A 27,195-nucleotide genomic window follows, 5' to 3' on the forward strand; every position below is an offset into this window, starting at 1 on the left:
TTCAGTGATGCCGTTTGAATGCAATGGATACCTTGATACAAGGTAATTTCTCATGGTTCCAAGTCAGTTCTGCAGTGACGTAGCTCCCAAGAGACTTTGTTTTGAAAAATGAAATGCATAGCAGGGTTGGTTTAAAAAAAAAAAAAAAAGCGGCCAAGTCCCATTTTCTATTTGAAAAGAAAAGCAGAACTGAAAAGTTGGACATTTTTACTCTTAAGCCTCTCTCTTTATTAAATTTTCATTGGGAATTGATATAGTTTAATTATTACAGAAAGGCTAATAGTCATAGAACTAGACTACTCAACATTGGTAAACTGTTTTCTCTAGAAAGGATGTTTTGTCTTCAGACTGGCTTTTTCCATTCTTAATTGTACTTGGGTACAGTGGAGGTGCACATACAGAATTGGTGTACAGGTTTTTGCAAGGCCATAGGTGTGCTGGGGAGATGTGAATGATTGCACAGGTGGCAGGCAGCCAGTCAGTTGAGGGAACTCCTAGTGAGATTATTCCTGGAAGAGTCTCTCTCCCCCTCATCATGGAATGGATTCTTACCCAACCACCTCCAGAAAGTCATTTTGGTTGGTCACTGGCAATGGAAAAAATGATTAGATAACTAGATTTCCTTTTAAAACACTATTGTAGAGCATTAATAATGCACAATCCCCTCCCAAGTTTAAAAAAAAAAAAAAGCTTGTGATATAAATGGTATTTTTAAGTATTTGTTGAAAATAAACTTTTTATACCTTAGAGATGAAAGTCCTTTGGCTCAACAGACAAATTGAGAAGTTTTATCAACTTTGTTTCCTTGTCAGGCAAACTTCTGATTACAAGGAACAGAATCCTATTATTGTTATCTAATTATGCATCCAAATTGATTATGGTGAAAGGGAAATGAAAGACCAAGAAACATCCAGACTTTTGCTCTTCACATCCTATTTGTATGTGTTGAGGCAGAAAGTTTGACAACCTGTTTGCTGTAAATGGGGATTGGTGTGAAGAAGTTCAGTTCTTCATGTTCCTTCTGATGAATCGGTGCTCTCGTTCATGTTTGGAAAGAAATTTCCAAAATGGCAGTGTCTTTATTCAAGTCATTTCTAAGTAAATATTCATACGTATTATTGCACAGTGAATTTTCAGCTTTGGACTTAATTGACGTAAAGGACTTTTCAATTATAGTTGTTGTTGCAACTTTTTACGTGTGACGGATGGTAACATTATGAAACTCTGGCCCTAGGTGCATTGTCTTCTTGCTGCTACTAATTAGGAGTGACATTGAGCTGCTGTTTCACTGCCTGGCAGCGACTTGTGCCCTATAACCATAAACAAATTGATTTGACATGTTACGTTCAGTGAAATAACCATAAATAGGCACACAACCATTGACTAAGACATTCCTTACTGTGCCTATCTCTGTGTGTGTGCGTGCACTTCAGTGTTTATCAAGTCAAGATTTCTAGAGGCTCAGTGAGGTGCTTTTTTTCTTTAATAGAAAAGAGACAATGTATTGCAGATTTTGACCTTTTAACAGTAATTATTCAGAGTGTGGTTAGAATCAAGCTTTCATAATGTCTCATAACACTGAGATCTTAGCTTTTTAATGTTACAGTAACCATTCATTTTCATACTACCCAGTATTTGATAAACTTTCTAAAGAACCCTAATTATGTGGATACATTTTATTTGGCATGTTTTCATTCCTTTTGACATGAACTATTTTGATATAATTTTGATTTTGAAACAGTGATCTGGTCACTTGGCAGATAAATAAGCTTGCTGTCTTATTTTCTGTAGTATCACTCAGGCCGTTTTATTAACCCTCATAGTAGAACGCCGGTTTTCATCAAGAGGTCAGGAGGTCTGATCTGTGTATTTGTAAGAATCTCAAACCGCATTCATCCATGTTCTGCGCTATTTTAAATTGAATGGGTAGGTTGTTTTGTGGGGGTTGTTTTTCTGTAGAAGTTGCGTGCAGACTACATGTGATATTGAAATACTGTATGCTGAGAATAGTATTTATATGAATTAGTGAAAAATGTAGTTTTTTTTCTGGGCAAGGCGTATAGTGCTGCCTTATATGAGTTATTTCTCAGGAGCCTGCATGTTAATTGTCTCAGAAGCTTAATAGCAGACCCAGTAGGCGAAATGGCTCCACTGGCCAGATCTAGCTCATGAGTATGTTTGATACCTCTGGTCTAGGCCATTTTACCTAGCCTGCAAGGCTCCTAGAGGGGCTAGAAACTCAGGGCCAGGTCAAGATCTGCTACCAAATTCCCAGCTGTAGAGCCCTGATGGGCATGCGTGTTGGTGGAAGTGGGTGGCAAGGGAGAAGGTGAACGACAGCTGCATTAGCCACCGCCACTCACCCTGCCACAGGGTCTGTATCTGGCCCTAGGAGGTCCCTTGGGATCTGGATCTTGCCTTGGGAGCACAGGTGAGATTGACACCTCTGGTCCAGTCTGATTCTCAGCCATTCAAACTGATAATATTTCTTACTTTTGTCATCTTGACTAGTTGTGCCAAGACTGTTACTAAGTCTTAGATCCCGATGACCAAGACCTTTAATGGGGTGACTGATTTTGTTTTGTGTATGTGTTGCTGTTGTTTTGGAAATGCTCAAATAACTTTCTACAAGTTATTTATTTACTTAATTTAAACGGGGGGGGGTTACAAACTCCTTGCTTGGCAACCACAGCAAAACCAATCCAGTATGCTATTCTTTGCATCTGTTTCTTTAGAAATGTGGTAGTTTAAGATGCAGTAGGAAGGGATGTAACAGTATCACCAGTAGATGTATTCAAGGGCATTTGGAAATTTAAGAATATTTTTTAAAAATCACAATAACATTTTAATTGTGAGTGTTTGTGTGTCGTTTCCGTTTCCACCCCTCCCCTCTTTGGAAAGTTTATTTGTATCGCATTTTAATTACATGGCAAATACCTTATTAAAATAGGAAAACAGAATGATCACTGGAATTGAAGGGAAAATTTCCAAAGATGAGCATTGATGTCATATTGTCCTTCTGCAAGATGAGTGGTTTTAAAAACAAGTTAAAAATATTAGACTTTATGTTAGTAAAAGGCATACTCATTTTTTCCTGTATATACATTTTTAAACAGATGGAGAAGAAAAAATACCTTTTGGAAGAAAGTTCGTCTGATGTTCTTTGCCGATATCTGCTATATGAACATTATCACAAGCATCTATAAGAAATCTATTGAAAGGGGAACTAATATTAGGCTTCTGTCTTGCACCTAATATTAGAAATCCAAAATTATTCTCACAGATGTTTTCCTTTTTTCAGTTTCTGCAAACCTGCTTTCATATTTGTTGTTAAACTTCCTGAGGTTTTTACAAAATATTCATATAATGACTAAGTCATGCTCAAGCAATATTAGATGAAGCCTTTTTTTCTATCAAATGCATAATCGGTAATATCAGAGTTGAAAAAAATCAATTTTTTCCATTTTTTTCAGGGCTGAGGGAAATCATCACAGTTGGGTTTAATAAAGACTAAAAGGATGTCAGTGTGTTACAGCACTTAAAGAAGAGCTATATTGGTGTTTCTGCTAAATTGCTCTCCAAGGAAGAGCTGCACATAAAGCTGAAGGTCTGCATTTTACCTGCCTCTGACATTATTTTGAAGTTAAATGCAGGTTGCCTGCTGCCTTGTTTGCCTTTAACTCCTCTATTCAACTCCTGTAATTGCTGTTTAGAGTGTCGCAGCAATTCATGATAATTGCTAAACAGTTTACTTTTTGCATGTCACGGACACTGTTTTTCTGAACAATAAAACTGCAGTATTTAAATAGTATTTTGTAGCAGCTGCCCTGGCTTTCCTCATGTGTCACAAATACTGAGAAAAAAGAATGTGCGGAGACCCTTTTCATTCCATAATGATTAGTCCGTTCTGCCCAACTAACATGTTCACACTTTGACGTCAGAAGTTTTTGGCCTTTATACTGCAGACGTGTTTGTATTTAAGTTTACTAGCCCAAGTAGTCAAATTTAATTGCAGTAGAATAACCTGCGTTAATGAAGTTAAGCATGTGCGTAAGTGTTTTCAGGGTCATAGCTTTAATGAATTATTGCTTGTTTCCATCCCAGTCCAGAATGTAAGGCATTATGACATAGAATACAGCTTTGGTGGCCTGTTAGCCCTGCTGGGTACCTGACGCATGGAAGTTTGCGGGGGGGTTAAATTGACTTCACATAATCTTCTTTTCCTTACTTAATGAATAAGTGATTTTAAGGCTTTAATTGTAATCATCAAAGGGCCTCTTAGTTACCGTAGTTCCTCCGTACACTGTTAATTGCAGAATAAGAGTTTTAAAACCTCATCAACTTAGTAATACAGTAAACACATTGAAAAAGAGTACTTGTCTGACTATCCCTAATGTTCCACAGGAAGTGCACTGCCTTGGGTTTCTCAGGGGGAAGAGGCAAGGTAAGGGGCTATGTTGAAAAACTTCCTTTTATGTAGTATAATGTCAATGGAGTCTAAATCTGTGCTTCAACCTTCTGTTCTCAGTGGCTTCTAAAGCTGTTTTGTCTTTTGTGGCATACTTCTGTTAGCAGGTAACCAGGAATAGAGTACAAACTGTCTTTTGTTAATGTGGCTTTTTCAAAGGGCCGGTGTTTCCCAAGGAAAAGAAATGATCTCGTTCAGCTACCTGGGCCAACACCAGCTCTAAGGCTACCTACCTGAGCTCAAAGAAGTTAGGTCTCCTCTCAAGGTTTTGAGTGTGTCTTTGAATACTGTATTTCCTACAGTTAATAGTAACAGTGTTTCTGAAGAGCCATAAAATAGCACACCATTTATCAAAGAATGCCCATTCTCTTGCCTTTACCAATTGTTTAAAAGTAGCAAAGGACTCATTACTAAGTCAGGACTCTCAGTAAATGTGAGGACATTTTCTTTAGTGTAATAAATGCTCTCTGAGCTGAATTTTCAGGCTTCTTGAGGAAGTTACCCTGCATGTTTCCTGGTGGAGGAATATCATGGTTCAGTTTCACCATCCGTGAAATGAGTCTGTTTTTGGAAGTTAAATTTTTCTTTCTGGTATCACATGTAATTGGAAATTCCTTCCAGTATTGAGAGTTGCTTGCTTTAGTCCCCAGCTTAAATCTCATGCTCGTACAACTGAAAACATCACATAACTATAAAGCTAGTGTATGCTGCTAATATCATGAAATTGAAAATTCTGCGTGTGGGTGTATGTAAGAATCATCTTTCTTAATTCAGCCTAGACGAGGAGATCAGCTAGGAGTTGCTTGTTTAAGGCCTCGTTGCAAAATGAAAGCTCCAATTTTCATTTCTGTCTTCACTTTTCAAGCTCATTAATGTTGCTTTATATAATTGTGCCTTGCTTTTGTCATCCTCTCTTCATAGCCTAGTTCATAATGAGAGTTCTCCGGTACGTTTAAGTTCATATAAATCACCAGTACATTCTGGTTTCTCTGGGAGTTGTGTTTTTCCAACAGGAACTTTCATGAAATGCACTTAATTTTAGAACACCAATACACGCAGTCTGTTGTATTGAATTATCAAACACTGTGTATGCTAAGTGCTCTAGAGTAATTACCAGATATGTACATTTTTAGGGTAAAGAAAAGACTTCAGGAAAGACGCAAGTTTTAGTCAGAATTATTTTTATTATACAAATCGGAGGGAAAATTTCTTTCATGATTTGTAAGAAAATGGATACAAAATAATCCAGTAATATATTCTTATTTTTATACTGTCTTGTCTCAGATTTCACCAATACACTTGCCGAAATACTGGTTATGGTGAAAGAAATGTAAACTTTAAGAGGATAATTTTCAGACAGACAGGAGTAAGTGGCCAGTGCCTGTTGAATTTCAGTTGGATGGGGTACCTAGTTCCCTAATAAATTCAAAAATAGCCTATTAAATTAAGAATTAATTTATTTCTGAAAATTGTGTTAAATGGCTTTCTGTAAAACAAGCCGGATTTAATTGGCCTCCAGGTGCACGGAGTTTCTGTCCTGTTCTGTCAATGGAAGTTGTCTCCAATTTGGAGATGGGAGAAGGCTCTGCTGTGGGCTGCTTTATCTCAAAGGATTTCTGTGAAAAATTGTTCCTTCGATTCCTGTCCTTGGCATCTCATGGTGGAGATGCTCTGTAGTACAGGTTCCCAACCACTGGGCCACGAAGGGTTGACTGCTGGGTCACGGGATGAGCCCCCCTGCTCGGACCCCCGTCTGGCCGCCAGGGCGAGCGGTTTCCACTGCTGGCAGTCGCGTGTGAGGTTAAAGCTGGGTGGCTGGGCAGCCCCGGGAGGGAGGCAGCTGGCTCTGTGTGCCCCGTCCCGCTGCCGAGCTGGTCTGCAGTATAAAAAAGGTTGGGAACCACGGCTCTATAGTAAAGAAGGGAAGGCTGCAGAGCTGAATTGCAGTGACCTTTCCCTGGCCCCATAGATGCGTTGTTTTGTGACCAGCCAGGGGGGGACAGGCTTTGTAACCTGTAGGTCACAATCCCCACTGAGTATCTGTTAAGAAAGGCTTTTAGGGGGTCAAGTACACCTGGATATTATCTCACAGTGCATTGTTGATCCCTTCCCTATCCCCTTTGCCTAGAACTAGAGGTCTGTAATGTATTCCTAGGAGTGCTGGAGGAACATATAGTAAGCATACTTTGTGAAGTATAAGTCTGGATATTAATTTTAGAGGGGGATGCTGATAAAGTATTTTAGAAATTTTGCTAAAAATTGATCAAGTCAAGGAAAGAGAAGCAATTGCTTCCCCAATAGTGACATCAGTGCTTTAGTATAAAACAGGGGTGGGCAAGTGCAAGTGGCACTTGCAGTTGCTGTGTGGCAGGTGAGCCACGAGCACTCAATAAAAGGAGGTGCTGAAATGGAGACGGGGAACAGGGCACTCCAGCGATGGGAGGCAAACACTTGAGACGAGATGCTGAGTGTTACAGCCAAGATCCAGGTTAATGCTTCCCAGGCGCTGAAGCCACTGCTGAATTCAGGACTTTAGATGCTTGCTCACCAGAAACTGCAGCAGCTACGGAGCCCGCGAAGGGTTAACCTGAACCCGGATGTTAACACTTACCCTGCTTTTCTCCGTGTGGCCAGGGCTCTGCCTCCACTTCAGTGCCACATAGTGCAAGCTTAATTGGCTGCGCTTCTGGGGTGGAGAGAGGGTTCAGAGTGGCACTCAAGGAGGGGGCACTGCTTAACTTTTGGCACCCCTGCCAAAAAAATTGGCTACCATCAGTATAAAATATCTATGCTATTTCCTGCTCTGTCAGCTCTACTTTCAGAGAGAACTTATGGACTTTTATGTTTAATTTCATTTTTGCTTTTTGTAAAACTATGTTAAGCCACATGACTATATTTTTCCACAGCTTTGGAAAACAATAGTTTGAAGATTCAACCATAATATTTCACATGTTTTGAAAAACTATTGTGAATGCTGTCAATCACCATAAAGTGAGGAAAGTGATAGTTATTTTCAAATAATTTGTGACATGCACATCTGGCTCAGTAATGACAACAGCTTCAGATATAATTACTGCTAATTATACTAAAGGCCACATAGTTAACAATCAATATGTATGTCTTGGTGAGTAGTCAGTAAGAGTTATTTGCAAAAATGTTCTTATCTTCATGCAGTGAAAAATATCTTTGAATATCCATCATTTATAAAAGCTGGCTTTTAGCATACAAAGCCAATTCAGCAACAAAAAGAAATGTCAAGCTTATCAAAAGCTCATGCAAAAAACACTGAAGTAGGACTTTCCAGAAAATCTGTGTTTGGGAGGAAATCAATATTGTTTTTGTCTTATAACAGTTGCATTTAATTTTTATTAAGGCTTTCAAAAAACTAACCAACACATGTGCCCATGTGTTATGGGAAATGCGATTAAACTTCTGACGAGCAGTGTTCATGTGACTGTTGAAAACAACATACAGCTTGTACTCTTTTTAACGATCTCTTCCCTCTGCGTATGTCATAGGTTTTCATTCCGGTATAGTCCTAAGGTTCCAGAGGTTTAGTTAAAATGATGACCTTGCTTTGCCTTGAAAGGTCTAATGGATGAGCCTTATTTACATTTCCATTTTGAATCTCTACAAAAGAAAATTTAGAACAGTCCATAACCAATGTTTGATTCTTAAGCTGAGTTTTTAGAAGATACTGTTCATTTTATATCCTGATTACGGTACTATAGCACTGGTCTCCAACCTTTTTAAGTACGAGATCACCTTTGGCATTTAAAAGCAACCCAACATCTACCGTGCGTGGCCACTAGCACCTCCCCCATCTCCCACCCAGCACGTAAGTCTGTGGGGAAGGAAGCGGGGAGCAGATTGAGACAGAGGGAGAAAAAATGATTTGGGAGCGCACCTCCCCAGCAGGTGAGGCCCATCCAGCTGGGGCCCCACTCAACTTACCCCTGCTCCTGCCTCTGCGGCCATGTCACTTACCCTGGGGGGTCTCAATCTAGCCCCCTCCCCCACGGACTGACTTGCTGGGTTGGGGCACATGCATGCACGCGGGCACTCAGCCCCCCCACCCCAGCCTCGGATAGACTCCAAGAGCCTCCAAGATCCACTGGTTGGTGACCACTGTCCTACAGTATGACTGAAGAGACTTTTACCCATGCTTCCAGAAGCGACCTCTAATTTTACAGGCACAGTTTTGTTCAAATGGCAGACAGCTCAAATGATATCACAGAGATGATGAGACAAAATAACTCGCTTATAAAAGCAAGTATGTTATTAAAATATGACATAAAACAAAAACTCCACCCTACCCTTGCTTGGTTAATGCCTGCCCAAATAGGAAGCTCTTGCAGTGGTCTGGAAGATGTCCAGGCTCAGACTCAGGCTGTGTCATGCCAGAGGGGGAAGGAGCTGAGGAGGGACTGCCAAGAGCAACCTCCCACAGGTTTTCAACAAGCAAACTTGGTGCACAGATGGAACTTGCAGAAGATTGCTCTTGGGTCACCTTAGGGTCACAAGGGGACATCAAGAAAGCAGCTGATCCCTTTTTCATATATCAGGCCCAGACTATTTAGGGCCTTTTAGGCCAAAACCAGCACCTTGAATTTCATTTGGAAAGTTTTTGGAAGCCAGTGTAGACTTTAGAGCGCTGAAGTCATGTGGTCCTGGTGACCAATCCATGTCAGAAGACAGGGCACCATGTTGTGAACAAGCTGCAGCTTCTGCATGGTCATCCAGGGCAGCACCATGTAAAGTGTACGGCGATAGCCTAGCCTTAAGGTTACAAAGGCATGGGTGATGGTGGCCGCGTCCGAATCTGAAAAACATTGTAGCGTTTCTGTGAGAGAGAATTGGTTAAAGGTGTTTCTAGCTACCACTTCCACTCGAAGATCCAGGGTAGCACAGGATTCAGGAGTACCACAAGGCTGATCCTGAATGACAAAGGAAGGCTGAACCCCATCAATGATAGACATCCCAATCCCCCCAGATTGTGGTCTGCCCACCACTATCACCTCTGTCTTGTCCAGATCAAACTTCTATTGATTTAATCGCATTCAATCCCCAGCTGCAGCCAGGCACTGGGAAGGACTGAAAACCATGGCAGGCAACCATTTGGGGTGCCTATACACAAGCGTGGAGGCTGCTCCAACGCACTGTAATAACAGCATGTTGGAGCAGACTCGATTGAGTCTGCTGTAGCATGGCAATTACTGTGCTGCAGCAGCCTCCTGTGTCTTGTGTATCAGTGTCCCTATGCTTACAAATGGTGGTGGGGGCGCTTGAACTAAAGCTCATTGAACAAGCTTTAGCTCAAGCACCCCTGCCACCATTTTTAAGTGCGGGGACACTGATGCAAAAGATGCAGTGGTGCTTTAATTACAGTGGCTCTCAGAGCCGCTCTAATTAAAGTGCCACCCTACCCCTGGAGCATGTGTAAATGTGCCTTTGGAGTGTTAATTTGGTGGTGATGGTAAATGGGCTGCAGAGAGGGAGAGCAGCCTTTTGCACGGAGCACTAAAGGCCAGAGTGGCTAGAGGGGATTTTCACACTGTTAGTAAAACACTGAACATATTGGACAGCTGGGGATCAGCACGCCATTAATCAAATGCAGAACAGATCAGACTTCTGTGGGCCAAATGCGGTCTGCAAGCCACAAGTTGCCAACCCCAGTTGAAGTCCCATCTCCATATGCTCCTTATGCCACCTACTTTATTTTGTGACCAGTCTGGAGGATGATGATGTTTTATCACATATGTTCCAATTTTTATGATGAAATTTCTTTATCTTATTTGAGGAATTAGTCATTGATTACATGCAAAAGCAACTGTGGGACTAACAGTTAACAGAATCAAATGAAAATAAACTTAATTTAATGTGTTTGGTTCGTTTACCTGGCCCTAAATCCCTTTCTGTGTATTTACTGTTTGTTTTGTCTCCCGTTAACCATCTCTCATGACCTTTAACCCCATTGTTCTAATCGCTGTCACTGAGCACATTGATCCTGCTTTTGCGTATTTCCTATCCCAAGAAACCTGGTGTCAGCCACAGATTTGATCACAATTAAATTTACAACAAAAAGGGGGAAAAAAGCCATGATGCAGGCAGACGGCTTATTGCATTTTCCAGTTTATAAAATGGTCCCACAGTGAGAAATGTCTCCAAGCACATTGATGCCAAAAACGAAGTTAAATTTTAGAAATCCAACTATTCTTAAATGCCCGAATAGATCATACCTGCATCAGCAAAGAAATGGAAAGTTACTGTAATTATCTTTTCATATTCATTGTCTGCATCTGAAAAGGAGAAATCAAAAGCTTTAGAGCCACTCAGAATTTCTCAAAAGTTTCCAGAAAGAAATCAGCTTGGTCTGAATCTGTTTGGCCTCCTTTTTTTTTTTTTTTTTTTAACTTCTATAGCTGAGCATAAGATGAACTGGGGTTGCTGTGCTCAAAGGAGCTATCTGTTCTTTTTAAAAAGAGACTTCCTTTGAGTGGTTTCATTACACTGTGGGCCCTCTGCTACCAATGATTAGACTCATTGCCTCCTTATCAAAGCCCACATGTTCAGACCCAACAATATCTGTGTATCTGTGGTCATGGGCACATCTAGGACTTGAAAAAGGGGGGGTGCGGGTGATGCGACTGGCACTGCAGGGAGTGGCTGAAGCTACCTTCCCCCTAGTCCCTGCCCCCAACAGGCAGATCACATTGAAGCAGCAGCTGTCGGTGGCTTTTTTGGGGCCCCAAAGTAGCTAAGACTTTCCTGCACCCCCATTCCACCACCACCCTGTTCTGGACAACCCTTCCTCTCTGGTGCACAGTGGCACCTCCCTCCCCTCCCAGCCCCACCATCAAGTCTCCAGCAAGGGTTGCCTCCAGGCATAGGAAGAGGTGTTCCCTCCCCCCTCCCCCCCGCCCCTTTATATTGTCCTGCTTGGCTGTTTTTTTCCTGCTCCCACATTCAGTGTTCATTGATTCCGATACCCTTTGGCTTGTTTGGCCTTTTGGTGTGCTTCATTATAACAGATCCTGTTAAAAAGAACAGGTGCATATCTAGGTGCATATCTTCATAAGCCCAATAATAATGAACTAGACAACATTTCTGATTCCAGAAATCACTGGTAAAAGTGATTCCTCAAAGCAATACTTGGCTTACCCATAGTCTTCACCATTCACATTTGTCAAGAATAGAAGTCCAAGTTTTCCCTGCTGGCATCTACCTTTTGAACATCTAGGCATTCAGAGCAGGGAATGTTTTCTTTGTTGAAAGTTTTTTGCCTTAAAGACCACCAGTTCAGAGGAGTCCTTGGATTCAAAGAGGCACAAGAAGAACAATAAAAACATCTCTGCATCACTTAGTTTCTCTTGATTTGCTCCCTTGTAAAGTCCTTAGTTGCAATATTCTGCATGAAGTGCATGTGTGTGGTTCATGTGATCCCTGCTTTCTGAAACGTTTTGACTTAAGGCTGAGTGTTTGACTGGTCAAATAAAGTTCAGTCAATTGACTGGTCTAATATCAATAAAAAATTGTAAAAAAAAAAAAAAAGACAAATAGGTCCAAATAATACACAGAAAAGGCACAATTTTTCCATGAAGAAATGTCTCAAAAATAAAATATTTCTGTCAACAAAACTACAAAAAGTAAGGGCAGGGAGTTAAATTGCTATAATCTTTGACTGATCAAAAATATGCAATTAACAATATTTGACCGCTTCATTGACTGGTTTGCAAACCCTAGACTCAGTACTTTCCCAGGTAGGCCTCTTTTAAGAATGGGATATATAGCAGCAAGCTCTCTAAAACTAGAATTATTGGTATTTATGCATTCAAATATTTATCATACATCATTAAGCTGGTAGAGAGAGGCTGAAATCTGAAAGGGAACCTACTATGCTGGACATATCCATTTCTTCCTTTCCCCACCACACCTTTTGTAGTGGTTCATAAGTGAGAGTTGTATACTGTTAGTGGTCTTTGCTCCATCACAACAAAATAGAGACTCCCTGTGTGGTAGAGCCCAATTCTTGAGAGAGACTAATTTTCAGCTTAAAAAAAAGGTGGGGGAGAGGGGTTAAAAATAATCAATATTTGTCAAATCCCACTTTGAACCGGTCAGAAGAGCAGTTCTCAGAAAAATATCTTATGAAAACCAAACTTTCTTAGCTGCTTTGTCATCAGAACAGATGGGAAACTCAGGAGTATGGGTGCAGTTTCCTCTTCTTCGCTATTACAGAACTAACAGACCAGCCCACAACCCAGCCATTTTGTCCTGTGTTTTCAAAATGTCAAATTTTGTTAATTGATTCCAGGCTTTCAGGCCCAGAGTCATAATTCTAAATTAGATTTCACAAGGGACTGTAAACCATCAAAGCAGATGGCAGAAAGGCTCTAAAGGAGTATTAATAGAGTGCAATTAAATTTACAAAACCTGCCAAACCTAATGCAGTTAAGAAGGGATCATTCCATTTTTTTTTTCCTACCACTTCCAACAGAGTCATTTTTGCTATCACTTTTACTAAAGAGTGCCATGTGCTTCAGTTGGATAACGAATAGTCTGCTATGAAAATGAGGCCTGTTGTTTCCTTTCTTTTTTTTTTGCTGTCTAAACAGCATAGGTCAGGCTCCTTCATATTTTGGTTAGAGCTCCTAAGGTATTGGGCAGTATCTGTTCTCCAGTGTAGTCTTTTAGCAGTCGTCAGAATCATGGAGATTCAGAAATATTTTTCCCCTGATCTCCCCTCTGCATTGTAAGGTAAGGTGGGATTTTCAAAAGAGACCTCAGTGTGATTTTAGTTATGTGACTTCCTTAAACACCTTTGAAAATCTCAGCAATAATAATTTTCTCTTGCAATATACAGAGTTGCTTAACTTAAGGTCCTACTGTATATAAGCTAGAGGAAGTGAAATGTATATTGCTCACTTGGTTAAAAGATCCTTTGCTTAGTTTCTTTCTAATAGCTCCTTTATAAGCATGTGATCCTTTCTTCCAGAAATATTACTATTAAATACCTTTACGTATTCTTAGTAAATCCTACCTGAATGACAGATCCAAACAACTTTTCCACCAAAGTTGTTTCTGATAGTATGAAAGGGGATGACGACATTTTTTTTTAAATGGTCCAAAGGTAATGCTCTTTAGAAAATTAACTTTTTAATTTTTAGCAGAGGTATTCTATATCAAGAATCAATATAGAGATCTCAAGCACTAAACTCTGGTAGGAATTTCAGATAACGTCACCTACTACATTTGGATTTTTATTTACTTTTGGGTCGGTGGATGAGTAAACAGTGAAGCTGCAGTGAACTCCCAAAATGTGCAAGTTTGGACCTGAAAATAATGATTTTAGAAATAAAATAGAGCGAGTTCAATAAGGCACTCCAAGTTAATAAATTCTTGTCTTTTAAATTGATAACGCTTTATATATTTCAACTATTTGAAGATTGTTTAAGAAAAATTATCTGTGAAAAGTATGGCTTTATTTTTCTTTGCAGGCCAGGAGTAGGCTTAAGAGTCTTATGGGCTTTCAGTTTAAATTGAATGCCTTAGTAAACTTGTAAAACAGATGCCACACAGAATCACTCCAAATATATTTTTCTTATCTACATAATACATTTGTTCTACCTTATCTAACTCCAGACGAGTTCCATGTTTGGCTGCTGATGGTAACAGCTTTTATAATTACTATTATGTGTTATGCCCAAAGCGGAAGAGATTGATTCAATATTCCTTTCCAGAACTTTTCCCAATAAGGAAGACAAGTCTACAAAGTTTCAATATTAGGGTGTTGTTAAAGTGACCCCACTGGCACCCTGTTCCTTCAGACTTGCATTGGTTCAGTGTGTCTATAGCTCAGGACTGGGATTGCATCAATATTTTAAAGTTATGGGAATCTTATACCTCCTTTTAATGCAGTCGTGGTACAGTCTTCAGAGTTTGTGAGCTCTTATGAGTTGTGAGTTCCTTTTACCCATTGAATAACTGGTTTGTCAGATGGTGTGGTCCAAAGATTTTGAAATCAATGGATGCCCGCACAGTCAGAGCATTAATCCAGTTATATGCTTCATTTCATGGTGCCTGTTTTTATAAATTTTATTTTATTAATATGTGATCATCACTAACTGCTGAAACCATAATGTCAGGAAGTTACTATATTTAATAAACTGTACCATACTTTTTTTTTCCAGGCGGAACTAATTAAAGGGAACTTACAAAGTGTTGGACTCACTCTGCGCTTAGTGCAGCCTAAAGAAGAAATTGGAGGACATGTTGTTGTTGAAACGGTTACACCAAACTCGCCTGCAGCAGCTGCTGATCTCCAACGGGGTGATAGACTTATAGCTATTGGAGGTAAGTAATCAAATCTTTTATTTAAAACAACACGGGCATCTGTCTTTATTGAATGGCAATATACAGTTCTGTTCATCTAGACTGTCACAACAGAGAGCAAAATCAATCTGACCCCTATTGATACACTAGCATTTCTGTACTTATGTCCCCTTAAGGAATATAATTTAAGACCCATTTTTTGCATATTAATATCTATTTTTTTGTTTTTTATATAAAAAAAAAAAAGTTGAAGAAACACTTCAAGCGTCATACTCTAACAGTCGAGAAATGGCAGGGGGGGTCCCTGTTCGTTTTCTTCTGATGATTTAAAGCTGCTTAGCTTTCAAGGAAAATAATATTTAGAGTAAGAGCAGTAAGGTTGGACGGTTGTCTGATCCAGCCCCTGGCCAGAGGCAGAATCATCCCTATCCAAACCATCTTATTTATTCAACCCAGACACACACAGCACAAGACCTAACACCCCAATTTGACACAGAGAAAGCAGGGGGAACATGGTGGCCAATATGCTGCTGCTGCAAAGGTTATTAAAATACACTTGAGAAATCCCAGGTGTGGGGCCATGTCTCCTGTTACAGGAAGATGAAACTCCCCAAGGCCCATATTAATTTGGCCATGGGGTAAAATTTATTTCCTTACCCCAAATATGGCTATCAGTCTGACCTTGTGCAAAGGGGCAAGATGCTCTAGCCAGGAACCTCTGAGTTTAAATCTCAGGAGGAGCATTGGTGGACCCCAGTCAAAATCCCCAGCCTTGTTTCTGAGGAAAATGTATCAGTAGGAGAGGAAAAAATACCCTCCCAGCTGCATGTGGCAACCAGCAAAGCCCAGAAGCATGGGAAATATACCCATGGTTGAACATAGGCATAGCTACGCCTAAATCATTCCCTGACCAGTACCTATCCAACCTCTTCTTGAACACCTCCAGTGATGGAGAGTCCACACCTTTTCTAGGCAGTCTGTCCTACTGCCTCCCGCTTCTAACAGTGAAGAAGTTTTTCCTGATATCCAATCGAAACCTACTTTGCTACAACTTCAAGCCATTGTTCCATGTCATATGCTGCAGCAAGAGAGGAAAGCTGTTTTCCCCCCTTTCATGGCAGCCTTTCAGGTATTTGAAGACTGCTGTTATGCCCTCTCAAGTGCCTTTTTCCATCCTGACAAACATTTAAGTTTTAGCTCTAAAGTACTAACCTGTTAGACCTTTTCTTTTCCAGTTTAGGAATTAAAATAACGTGTAAGCGTTTAACATTATGCCTCTGAAAATTCTGAACATTTAGGCCAGTGATGTCTATAAAATCTTAGTTGCTGCATAGAAACTATAATTCACTCTTGATTTTTGTGTAAAATTCCCAGACTCATTAGGAATCCTGATGTGGATTGAGGCACTTTGGCTCATATTCCATAATTAAAAATTAATTCAGCTTCTCTGTGGGTACACCTTGACACCTCTGTCTAGATAGATTTATGGGTTTTTTGTCCAGAGTACTCTGTTTGTAAAGCACGTTCATATGTCGATCCTGGAAATCTGTTTTTTAAAACTTAAGCTGGAGTTCCACGATACAGCAATGGATAAAAGAATATCAGTGGGTAGGAAAATGGGCAACAAAGAGAAAGTATTAATATGGATGAAAACAGTGGACGGGTATGAAGTACTGTCAGTGAAAGTTAGTGTTTAACCCAGCTAGTCAGCAAAATATGTTCAGTAAGGAGCCGGAAGTGTTTATATATCAATGCAAGGATCAAAAAGTATAGGGATAAAGAAGTAGCAAAAGTCAAGGTGAGTTAGATCTTACAACGGATATTAAACTAGAAAGAAAAGGCTTGATAAGAAGTACAAATACAGAGAACATTGAAAGAAGAATTGGGGTTGTTATTTTGTAAGGATTAGGGATGACCTAGCTACAGCCCAAACAACAAATAAATGCTTGGCCACAGCTTTCAGTAAGAATGATGATGCAGCATGTTGAGGCAGTAGCAGGGCAGCTAACTGGAATGACAGTATGGAAATGCAAATACCATAATTGACATGGAAGCAAAACTAAGAGACCGATGCACTCAAAATGAGAGTGGAAACGAGGCAGTCTCATCCCAGGATTATGAAATGGCATATGAAATCATAGTCTGTTGAAAATAAGCCATATGGTTAGAGAATAGCAAAAGTAGTTACCTACATCTTAAAAAGTAAGCCAGGCAATTACAGACTTATTTTTCTAAAACCTGGCATAATATTGTGGTACAAATTTTGACGGAATGGATAACATAGAAGCATGGGGGTAAATAGGATAAAATGCAACACAGGTTTGCCAAAGGTAGATTGCAACAGAATAACCTGATTTTTTTTTTTTTTTTTTCCTTTCGTAAAACAACTGTTTTTTTCCAGAAAGGAAATCTCATATAGCTAGATGTCAGTAAACATCTGATATAGTGCAAAATAAGAGTTAACTAGTTAAGATGGAGAAAACAGTGGTGTGCAGTACTGTAAGGTGGGTAAGGAACTAACTAAAGGGGAAATGGCAACAGGTAGTACTGAAAGGGGAAATTTCAAGTAGGAGAGAGGTTAATAGTGGAGTTTCTCAAGGACTGGTTTTAGAACTTAGCTTAATATTTTCATTAATGACCTTGACTCATAAATGTAGAAGCACTGTGATAGAGACACCCGGGCAAGAATGACTTTGAGGTCTGAAGTAACGGAAGTGGGATGAAATCATAGAAAAGTAGGGCTGGAAGGGACCTCCAGGGGTCATCTAGTCCAGCCCTCTGCCTGAGGCAGGATCATCCCTATCCAAACTATCCTATACAATCCATAATCTAATCACTACATAAGATTACTATGAAGTTGTCCAGCATGCAAGGCTGTACAGTTAGGAACTAATGACAAGAACTTCTGGTCTTAAAAATCTTTCTGCTGACTTGCAACTAGAGGTGGGTCATGCAAACGCCCTGACAGAAGACATTGCCAACCCCTGATCTAGAACACCTTATAGCTGCTTTCAGTGATACAGTTACTAAATATTGCAGAATTGAATTATTCACGTACTGCTTTTTGGTCATTTATATAAGGGATTTTTTTTTTCTTTTTGAGTTTGCTAATTTTTGTTTTTACTTTTTACCTAGGTGTTAAAATCACTTCAACTGTTCAAGTGTTAAAGCTTATCAAGCAGGCTGGCGATAGAGTTTTAGTTTTTTATGAGAGGCCTGTGGGTTATAATCAGCATGGTGCAGCGCTGCAAGATGGTTTTGCACAGTTAGAGGAATCTACTTTTTCGACACACCAAGAAGAGGACCAAGTTAGTGTTTCAACAGATGCTGACAGCAAAGACTTGGATTCTGAATTTGAAGACCTAGCTTGTGAGATAAAATCACCTGAGCTGAATGAAGAGATTCTAACAACTCAGAGTCCTAAACGATCAGTAGTAACATTTGCTGCTAAACCACTTGGAACTATATCTCCAATTCTAAATCGCAAGTTACACTTAGGAAATTATCAAACAAATTTAAAAACTCAACCAAAAGATGGAGCCAAACCATTAGCACCCAAAAGTTCTGAGAGCCAAGACCCAACACAGCAATCAGTCAGACCGCCACAGGGATCCGGTGCTAAACCTCCTGTCCCACCGAGACCACAGATTAAACTTACTTTGTCTTCTAGTGAAACTCAAATAGAAACTGGTGACATATCTTCTGAAAAACCAGAAAGGCCTCCTCCACCTGCAAATAATGGAGATAAGTGTTCAGAGAAGATAACAAAAAATAGTGATCAGGTAGAAGACCCAGCGCTATCAAAAGTAACAGCTGTACCAAAACAAGAAATATTAAAAGATCCAATTTTAGAAAATGCACGTGGCTCTAAGGATAGTGGAGGCGATCAAATATGGGAATCACCAGAAATTCCATATCGCAACCGACAAGGTAGATGGGCAAGGACAAGAGCATCCTCCTGTATATATGAAGTGGAAGCCTACCATAAGTACCTTAATGTTGCACTTTGGTGCAGAGACCCTTTCAAAATGGGTGGGCTTATCTGCTTAGGACACGTAAGTATAAAACTTGAAGAAATTGCTTTAGATTGTATAGCTACATCATCCATGGAATACATCAGAACGTTTAGATTAGACGCCCCTGCACCTAAAGCTGCCGTCACTAGAACTGCTTTGCGCAATTTGACAGTGCATAAGGGATTCAATGAAAAGTTTTGCTATGGAGATGTAACCTTGCACTTCAAATATTTAAAAGACGGTGAAGCTGAAGATTCAAGCTTTCTGCTGGAACAAGAACGGGAGTCTAACTCGGAAGAAGAAATTCATGCGCTTCCAAAAGAGCATATGTATCTGGGACAAATGGTGTTTACCGAAAACAAGCATAACTTTCAAGATACTCAGTTTCAGAATCCAACGTGGTGTGATTACTGCAAAAAGAAAGTTTGGACTAAAGCCGCTTCTCAATGCATGCTCTGTGCTTATGTTTGCCATAAAAAATGTCAAGAAAAATGTCTGACTGAAACTCCATTTTGTGTAGCAGCTGAAAGGAAACTCGATCGAACCATGGGAGGCTTTAAAATGGAAATCCAGGAAAATCAGGCTCCTGCATCCTCTCGCATTGATTCAGAAACCAAGTCTGTTAACAAAACAACAGGTTTAACAAGACATATTATCAACACAAGCACTCGGTTTTTAAATCTTCGTCAAGTCCCTAAAACTCGCCTCGCTGAACCAGGAACAGATGCCGTAGAACCTTCTCCAAAGCACACACCAAACACTTCGGATAATGAAAGCAGTGACACTGAAATCAGTGGTTCAAATAGTCCTTCAAAACGTGCAACTAAATTAGCAAGAAAGGAGGGAGGACTAGATGACAGTGTCTTTATTGCCGTTAAAGAAATTGGCCGTGACCTCTATAGAAGTTTGCCTACGGAGGAAAGATTCCAGAAACTGGAGTTCATGTTTGATAAGCTACAGAATGAAATAGATCAAGAACTAGAAAATAACAATTCACTGCTTAAAGAAGAAAAAGAAACAACCGATGCAAGGAAAAAAGCATTAATTTCTGCTGCATTGATTAAATCAGCTGAAAGACTGCAGGCGCTTACACTGCTCATGATCCACTACCGAGCAGGTATTGAGGATATAGAATCTTTAGAAAATATATCTTTAGACCAGCAGTCCAAAAAAATGACTAAAAACGCAGAGGAAGCCAGCACTGCAGAAGAAATGGATCACGAAGATGTCAATCTGACAGAGGCTCCAACATTAAACAGCAGCATATCAGAAGAACCACATGACCCACCTCAATCAGCAGACTGATGTTTAGCCTTCAGAAGGATGGACTGAAAAGAATATTTTGCACTTAATCAAAAAACACATCAGAGCTTAATTAAACACTGGTACAAGGTATACAGCCAGCTTCTCCACCGTTACTTGCCTGTGCAAGAGTATGGTTAGTAGAGGTTCTTTTCCAGCTACGGTACCACCATATTGTTAAACTGGCTGGTTCAAATTGTGTTAGAAGTACATTTTTGGGTTTATACTGGGAGTTTATTTTTAATAATTTATTTTTAACTTTTTCTAATTATGTAACCTTACCATTTCACGTTAATGTATGTGTGGTGTCTTTAGAGCATTATTGACCCTTCAGTTTGTTTGTTTGTTTTTCTTTGAACTAGTGTTTTGAACAGGAAACCGCCAGGATTTCAAAACGTTTCATTTCCATCATGTGATGAAAAAGTTACAAGCTTGCTGCATGCCTAACCTGGTGACAACACAGCAGTCATTAAGGGACCGGGTTTTGAAATTTTGATCATGGTGCATTAATGTGTCTTCTAAATAGTTGTGTATTTTTTTGCCAAACACGGTGGCTTTTTGTCTATTATTAATATTTAGTTAAAAGTACCATTACATATCACGTTACTCGCTTTCCATACTTTGTTAAACACCCTAACTTGAAAAAGTCACGATTAGTCTGAAATATGGTCTTGTTATGCTAAAAAGCATCCCTCTTTAGACCTTTGGGATATTAAACATTGTTTCATGTATTCAATATGGACTGATGCTGCGTAGTAATTTTATGGGGAATATGCCAGAAAACGTAGCAAGTTTGTTTGTTTTAATTGCGATAAATAGCTGGCAGCAGCCTTATAATACATAAATCCTGCTGTGAAATGTAATATTTAACCTGCAAAAGGAAAACTGAAGTTCTCAGAAGCTGGGCGGGGGGTGTTATCCTTATCACTCTCTATGAAAGGCATGCAGCAACATTACTATTTCAAGAGCGTTTAATATTTTGCCACACATCATTAGTGCAGAATAAATATGGGAGTTGAACAGAATCAATAAATGCTGTGTATGTCAACACTTCTGGGATCATCAGATGTTGAAGAACTGCATTCAGCCACTCAACCAGAAGAAATGCTAAGAGCGAAAAGCCCAGCTTTTAAAAAAAAAAAAATCTTAAACTGCATACATCTCTCCCACTGGATTCAAACAAATATGTTCAGATGAGATGAGGAGGAATTTTAGCAACCAGTCTGATCATGTGCTATATGTAAATTTTGGATCTAAGCATTGTCTAACTAAATACATTATTCCTATTTATTATGAATTTCTTCAAGTTTCATCTTAATACAGAAATACCGTAATTTTTTATGTTTAAGTACTGTACTATGATATCACTGATTGTGCAATCAGAGGCGAAACTATTCAGTTAGACCACTAATTTAAAAAAATTTTGGTGGGCTGCCACTAACATACTACACTGTTAAATTTGTCCACTACAGAATAGGGAGGCAAAAATAATAAACAGTAGATCCAGCAGTAAAAAATACTTCTTCTACCTTTAAGTAAAGCTGTTACTTTCAGTCTTGCAACTAGTTGCACATTTTTGTGAAGTATTTTCAGCAGTTGATAATTATTCAGCCGACACGTGAAAACATTATCCATCCTATAAATACGCATGTATAACACTTCTTGAAATTCTGCTTCAGCAAATAATAATTTTTAAAAAAAATCCCCCTTTACTGATTAAAAGTCATTTAACCCATACTTGATTTGAAATGCATAGTATGTCTTTTTCATTGTTATTTTCTGGGTATCTTACCATTCATTGGTGGTGATCTGGATTAAATCTCCATCAGTGTTTGCTCATTATTGATTAGTATAGGAGTTTTCAAGTGTATCCAAGTACTTCATTTATATACTGCCAGATGTGAAGGAGCTGCAGGGGAAAAAAATGCAAATTTTGATTTCACAACAACACATTCAGGATTTTAAATTACATAAATGTATAATATAATGGATATGAGAAGCTGGATAGAATTTTCTTCATATAGCATTGCTAATGATGATTGTAAGATATAAATTAAATGTAGTGCAATATTTTTAAATATGTTGAATGGGGTGGGGGTGAAATAGTTGTATTTTAGTGATGAGAAGGAGAACATAAAACTCTTATCTGGCATTAACTACAGCAAGCGCTGGCTCTTGAGGGAAAAGTTGTAATACTACATTCCTGATGTACTCTTTGCTTCCATGCTTGACTGTAAATAGCTGAAAATAAAGAATACCATAGAAAACAGAATCTTGACTTAGTGCTATCTAGATAGGTGGTAGCTACACACATTTATGGAAATGCTGCCTGATATGATTTTGTTGGCTATGACTTTATCATAAGAACAAGCTTTAATAAAATAGTTTTGCTACATTACCAACTTCTTTGCACTATGTTATATTTAATATATTTGCATTACAATAGTTTATCATCTAAGGTATGATAACTTAAAGCACTATACTTTTAGGGAGAAATACACAAATATGCCCGATGTAGCACAACTGCAAAAACACACCACTACAGCCGGTGTTTTATTGCACATTGGAAGGAGAGAGAGGCAGTGGTACAGATGGTTCTGCCTGTGCCAGTTTTCAGCACACATCCCCGTGGATGGGCAGGGTGATATAGCACAGCCAGTTGGCTCTGTGCTATTTGGGTGCACCGTCCAAAAACTCCGTGATGAAGTAGTACCTGAGGTCAGTCACAGTAAGGACCCGCGTGTTTCTGTGTCTTGCCCTTGGCTTTTAAAGGAGGAGTCTGACCCCTGTGTGCGCGTCTACACGAGAAGCTATTGCGCAGTGGTTACTGTGCATTTATTCAGTACTTGTATAATCAAGTACTAAATAAATGTGCAGTAACTGGGGTTACTGCACAGTAGTGCTGGCAAACGCCTTTTAAGTGATGCGACTTCACAGTAGCTGAATAATAATGTATAGTAATGTATTAGCACTGTTAGTGCTGTGACACACCACTGCGCAGTCAGCATTTCATGTAGATGGGTCCCGTGTCTCTCCATAGGAGTCCCACACAGCCCAGTTACTTTGATATTTTTTTTTTGTAGCAGTGCCAACTTAATTTATATATATTTTTTTTTTCTTCCCCAAGAAAAATGTAAAAACAATCAGTGAGCAAGACCTTCCGCCTTTTCTTCTTTGCTGCAAGTTACTGTGTTTCATTTTACAGAGGTAAATGTTATCTAAACCTTATGAACTTTTAAGCAGTAAATTGGTTAATGCAGTTATTGAGTAAGCAAATAACACTTCACTCAATTGTCAATATTGTCTGTTAATTGAAATTTAAATGATCATGTTGTAGCACATAAGCTTCCAAGGGATGAAAAAGATTCTTTAGATGCATCCATTAAAATGAGATTAGAAGAAAAAGATATTACTAATATGAAGTCAGTCTTCAAAAGCACTATATATCTACTGCTGAAGTCCTTCATACCATTTCAGGGGTCTGTTTTCCCCTCCTTCCACTGATATTTTCTCAATTCCCATTTATTTACACACGTCCATTCAGAAGAGAATAGTCTATGTGTCGCACTACATCTGTCTGCATTATTTATTTAAATAGTTGACAAAAGTTTGGATCAGTAATCACTCAGCAACAGATAATTTGGGATATCTTGTTTTATATTAGCAGGTTATGTACAGACAGCCTGTCTCCTTGAGGTAAAGTGTTTAATCCCACTAGTGGAAAGCACAGATCCACTACATGAATTAAGTGTTGCTTTCCTGTGGATAGGTGAAGTCCATCATACCTTCTTTCCATATGGTACAAAAGAGGGTAACCTTTTATCACATTTTATTACAATAAATCATGATGTATTTTAGGTTGTATTTTATTTATTTTTCTGGCATCTGAATGCATAACTATCAACAAAGAGATACTTGAAGTTTGATCCACAGCATTTCAATACTTTCTGAGCATACTATATACACTTTACAAAACTATATGTAAACACAGAATATCTATGCTATACTCCGTAAAACATCTGCTGTTACATGAAGGCACATTAAGATTCAGTTACAAATAAAACCAAAATGCACACAACACTGGATAAAAGTGCATGTTGTTTTTTGTTGAGCGTTTACTTCCGAAGTTTCTTTTCCTCAGTGCAGATGTATAGATTGATTGTTTACTGCAGTACTTTTCTTTCATTAGACTTAGCTTCATCAAATGATAATTTGAGGTATTGGCAACAAGTTGTCTGTTCCTTTTCCATTATTAAGTGTAATTTATATTTTGACTTAATTTTCAAACAGACGAAACATAAACATGTCTAGGTATCTAGCCAACTATCAGCCTGAAAATCGAATCTGCTCAAAGCAACTGTGGATGTTTATCATCTTACTTGTAGGACTCATTGTGAATGAATACTGTGATTCTGCAATATCAACTATTTATTAAACACCTTAAATGAATGTGTAAGTATCTAAAATAAAGTTTCAGATATATGACAAAATAAAAAATCTGAATATAAAAAGGGTAAATCTTATACACCAACCTTCTTTAATATACACTAGCTCCATTCTTCTTCTTCTACTCCTAAAATTAAATATGTATATTCATGTAACTGGCTCGTGGGTTCAAGCTGTATTAAAAATCAAAGTAGTAAAAGAAATGTACTGACCTGTATGAACACAAGTGTTTGGAAAAAAGTGGGGTATTTCTTCCCTCCCTACCCAGTGCTCTCACTGTGCCACCAGTTTTGTAAGCAGAGCTCACCTCTGGAGTCAGCAGAGGCGTTCTGTCAAAAAGAAATAAAAAGCTGGCCCTGCATGACCCCAACCTACACAACATTGTCTCATCATCCTAGTCTGCGTGTGCCTGAAGGAGCGCACTAACCCTAAAAAAGGATCAAGAAGGGATAGCTGTGTCATCCTCAAACTTTTTTTTTTTTTTTTTTTTTTCAATCTGCGGAATAAATTGAGTTTTACTGACTTGACTTTGCCCCACCAATGACTCTAAGCATAATATGGAGTTTTGTGTGAAAGTGTCCACAAGTGAACTTTAAAAAAACTATATATAGATTTATACTACACATTTAATCAAAAATATACTGTATAATATTTAATAAAATTAAATACATGAAGTTTAACACTGTTTATACAAACCCCTATAAAAGCTTTGTATTTTCCCTCTTCATAAGGCAGTTAGCAGTCTGCTTTATAGCCATCAGAAATTAATAATATACCTTTGGTTTCTTGACTATTTCACCATTAAAAGTACAGTAAAACTAAAACATATTTCTGGATGAAATGTTTCACATGAAACACTGCTTTTTGAACACCAAAATACTGGGTATGGCTCTTGGTATCATTCATCACTTTCAGACTCTTCATCGTCGCCGCCTATGGGATAGGACTGGATGTTGTTCTGAGTATACATTTTTGTTTTAATGGGACAATTGTGATCCATGAGTATTGCCTAAAAGAAAACAGAGCATAGATATAAGCGGTTGTGCTGTATGCTGGGGTGGGGAGGGGTTTGCAGATAACTACACAACTGCAGTCACAGATTTAGATGCTTCCATTTCTTTCAGGAAAGCATCCCTAATTTCAGTAAAAATAGGACAGACCTATCTACGCTGGCCATGTAAAAAGAATCTTTACCCCCCACCCCCCATAGTGACTTCAGTTGAAGCTGGTTTTCACCACGTAGCTAAGTTGGGGTGCTTGTATTATCTTTCTTATGCATTACGGATAATGAATTGGTTCTAGTTCAGATCACTGTTAGTTATGTGAATTGCAAGAAAGCAGAAAACTGCTGCCTTGAGCAAAGGCTCTGTCTGTTGCTTGATTTCCTTACCACTTTTGCTGCCTTTGCAAAGCCATAGGACTAGTCTGCGCTATTGCTATTCAACATTTTATTAGTTGCTTCGAACGTACATTTAATTTTTTTCCCTGGTTTCAGGCTCCACATTAAGCAAGTAACAGCTTTTATAGTGTTTTACAGCAAGACAGACTCTGCTCCTACTGAAACTGAAAGTCCAGATTAAGCCCAGGAACATGCCAGTAAAATCCTTTGAGCTCCACATGACTTGTGTGCCTAATCCAAGACAGAAAATGGTCCAAGTGTGAACTGCACCCTATATAGATTCATAGACTGTAGAGTCAGAAGGGACCACGAAGGATCAGTGCATCCAACCCCCTGCCCCAGGCAGGAAAGAGGGCTGAGGTCAGCTGACCCTAGCCAGGTGCCTATCTAGCCTCCTCTTGAAGATCTCCAAGTTAGGTGACAGTACCACCTCTCTTGGCAGCCCGTTCCAGATTCTGGCCACCCTTACTGTGAAAAATGTCTTCCTAATGTCTAACCTGAAACTACTCTCTACTAGTTTGTACCCGTTATTCCTAGTTACTCCTAGGGATGCCCTGGTAAATAGCGCATCTCCAATTCTCTGTTGTCCTCCCTTGATAAACTTATAGGCAGCTATTCAGTCTCCCCTCAGACGGCTCTTGTGAAGGCTGAAGAGATCCAGATCCCTCAGCCTCCCCTCGTAGGGTCTTTCACGGAGGCCACTAATCACATGAGTGGCCCTCCTCTGAACCCTGTCCAGATTCTCCACATCCCTCTTGAAATGTGGTGCCCAGAACTGGACACAGTACTCCAACTGCGGCCTGACCAATGCCTCCCTCGGTGTGTTGGTCATGCATCTGCTAATGCATGACAAGGTGCGATTGGCTTTGTTACACTACCAGCTCATGTTCATTTTGGAGTCAGCTATGACTCCAAGATCCGTGATGTGATCTTAATCTGATTGCATTGAAATCGCTGGCCACCAAATTCTAATTGCCCTATAAAATTCGTTTACTGCAGCAAAGGACCTGCCAAGAGCATAACATTGACTTTTTAGCCTTCTGTCTTTCTTAATGTCTCAGCAAAGTTTTTCCGCAAGACTCGGAGCACAGTCTATGAACTATATACATCCTAGTCTATGGAATGCCTGATGGGGTTTAGCTTTCAATTAATCATGTAATATTAATAGAGGACAGTAGGAACTCTCCCTCCAAACTGAAAGCTGAACAATGCTAGTTCAGTGACAAGTTGCT

At 39.2% G+C, this 27,195-nt stretch overlaps 2 protein-coding genes across 2 annotated transcripts in view; one reads left to right on the plus strand and one right to left on the minus strand.

Moving 5' to 3' along the window:
• The window catches only part of PDZD8 (PDZ domain containing 8), an 86,189-nt gene extending 63,804 nt beyond the window's left edge, over positions 1-22,385 (plus strand). The window contains exons 5-6 of the mRNA XM_025200195.1: positions 14,659-14,821; positions 17,936-22,385. Of these exons, the coding sequence (XP_025055980.1) occupies positions 14,659-14,821; positions 17,936-20,121 (2,349 nt within the window). The 3' untranslated portion in view covers positions 20,122-22,385. The remainder of the gene's footprint in view (positions 1-14,658; positions 14,822-17,935) is intronic.
• A 128-nt stretch (positions 22,386-22,513) lies between these two features.
• SLC18A2 (solute carrier family 18 member A2) overlaps positions 22,514-27,195 on the minus strand; it is a 41,293-nt gene continuing 36,611 nt past the window's right edge. The window contains exon 15 of the mRNA XM_006020568.3: positions 22,514-25,573. Coding sequence (XP_006020630.2) covers positions 25,463-25,573 — 111 coding nt within the window. The 3' untranslated portion in view covers positions 22,514-25,462. The remainder of the gene's footprint in view (positions 25,574-27,195) is intronic.

This window comes from Alligator sinensis, unplaced genomic scaffold (assembly GCF_000455745.1).
Source record: "Alligator sinensis unplaced genomic scaffold, ASM45574v1 scaffold527_1, whole genome shotgun sequence".
Classification (NCBI taxonomy): Eukaryota; Metazoa; Chordata; order Crocodylia; family Alligatoridae; genus Alligator; species Alligator sinensis.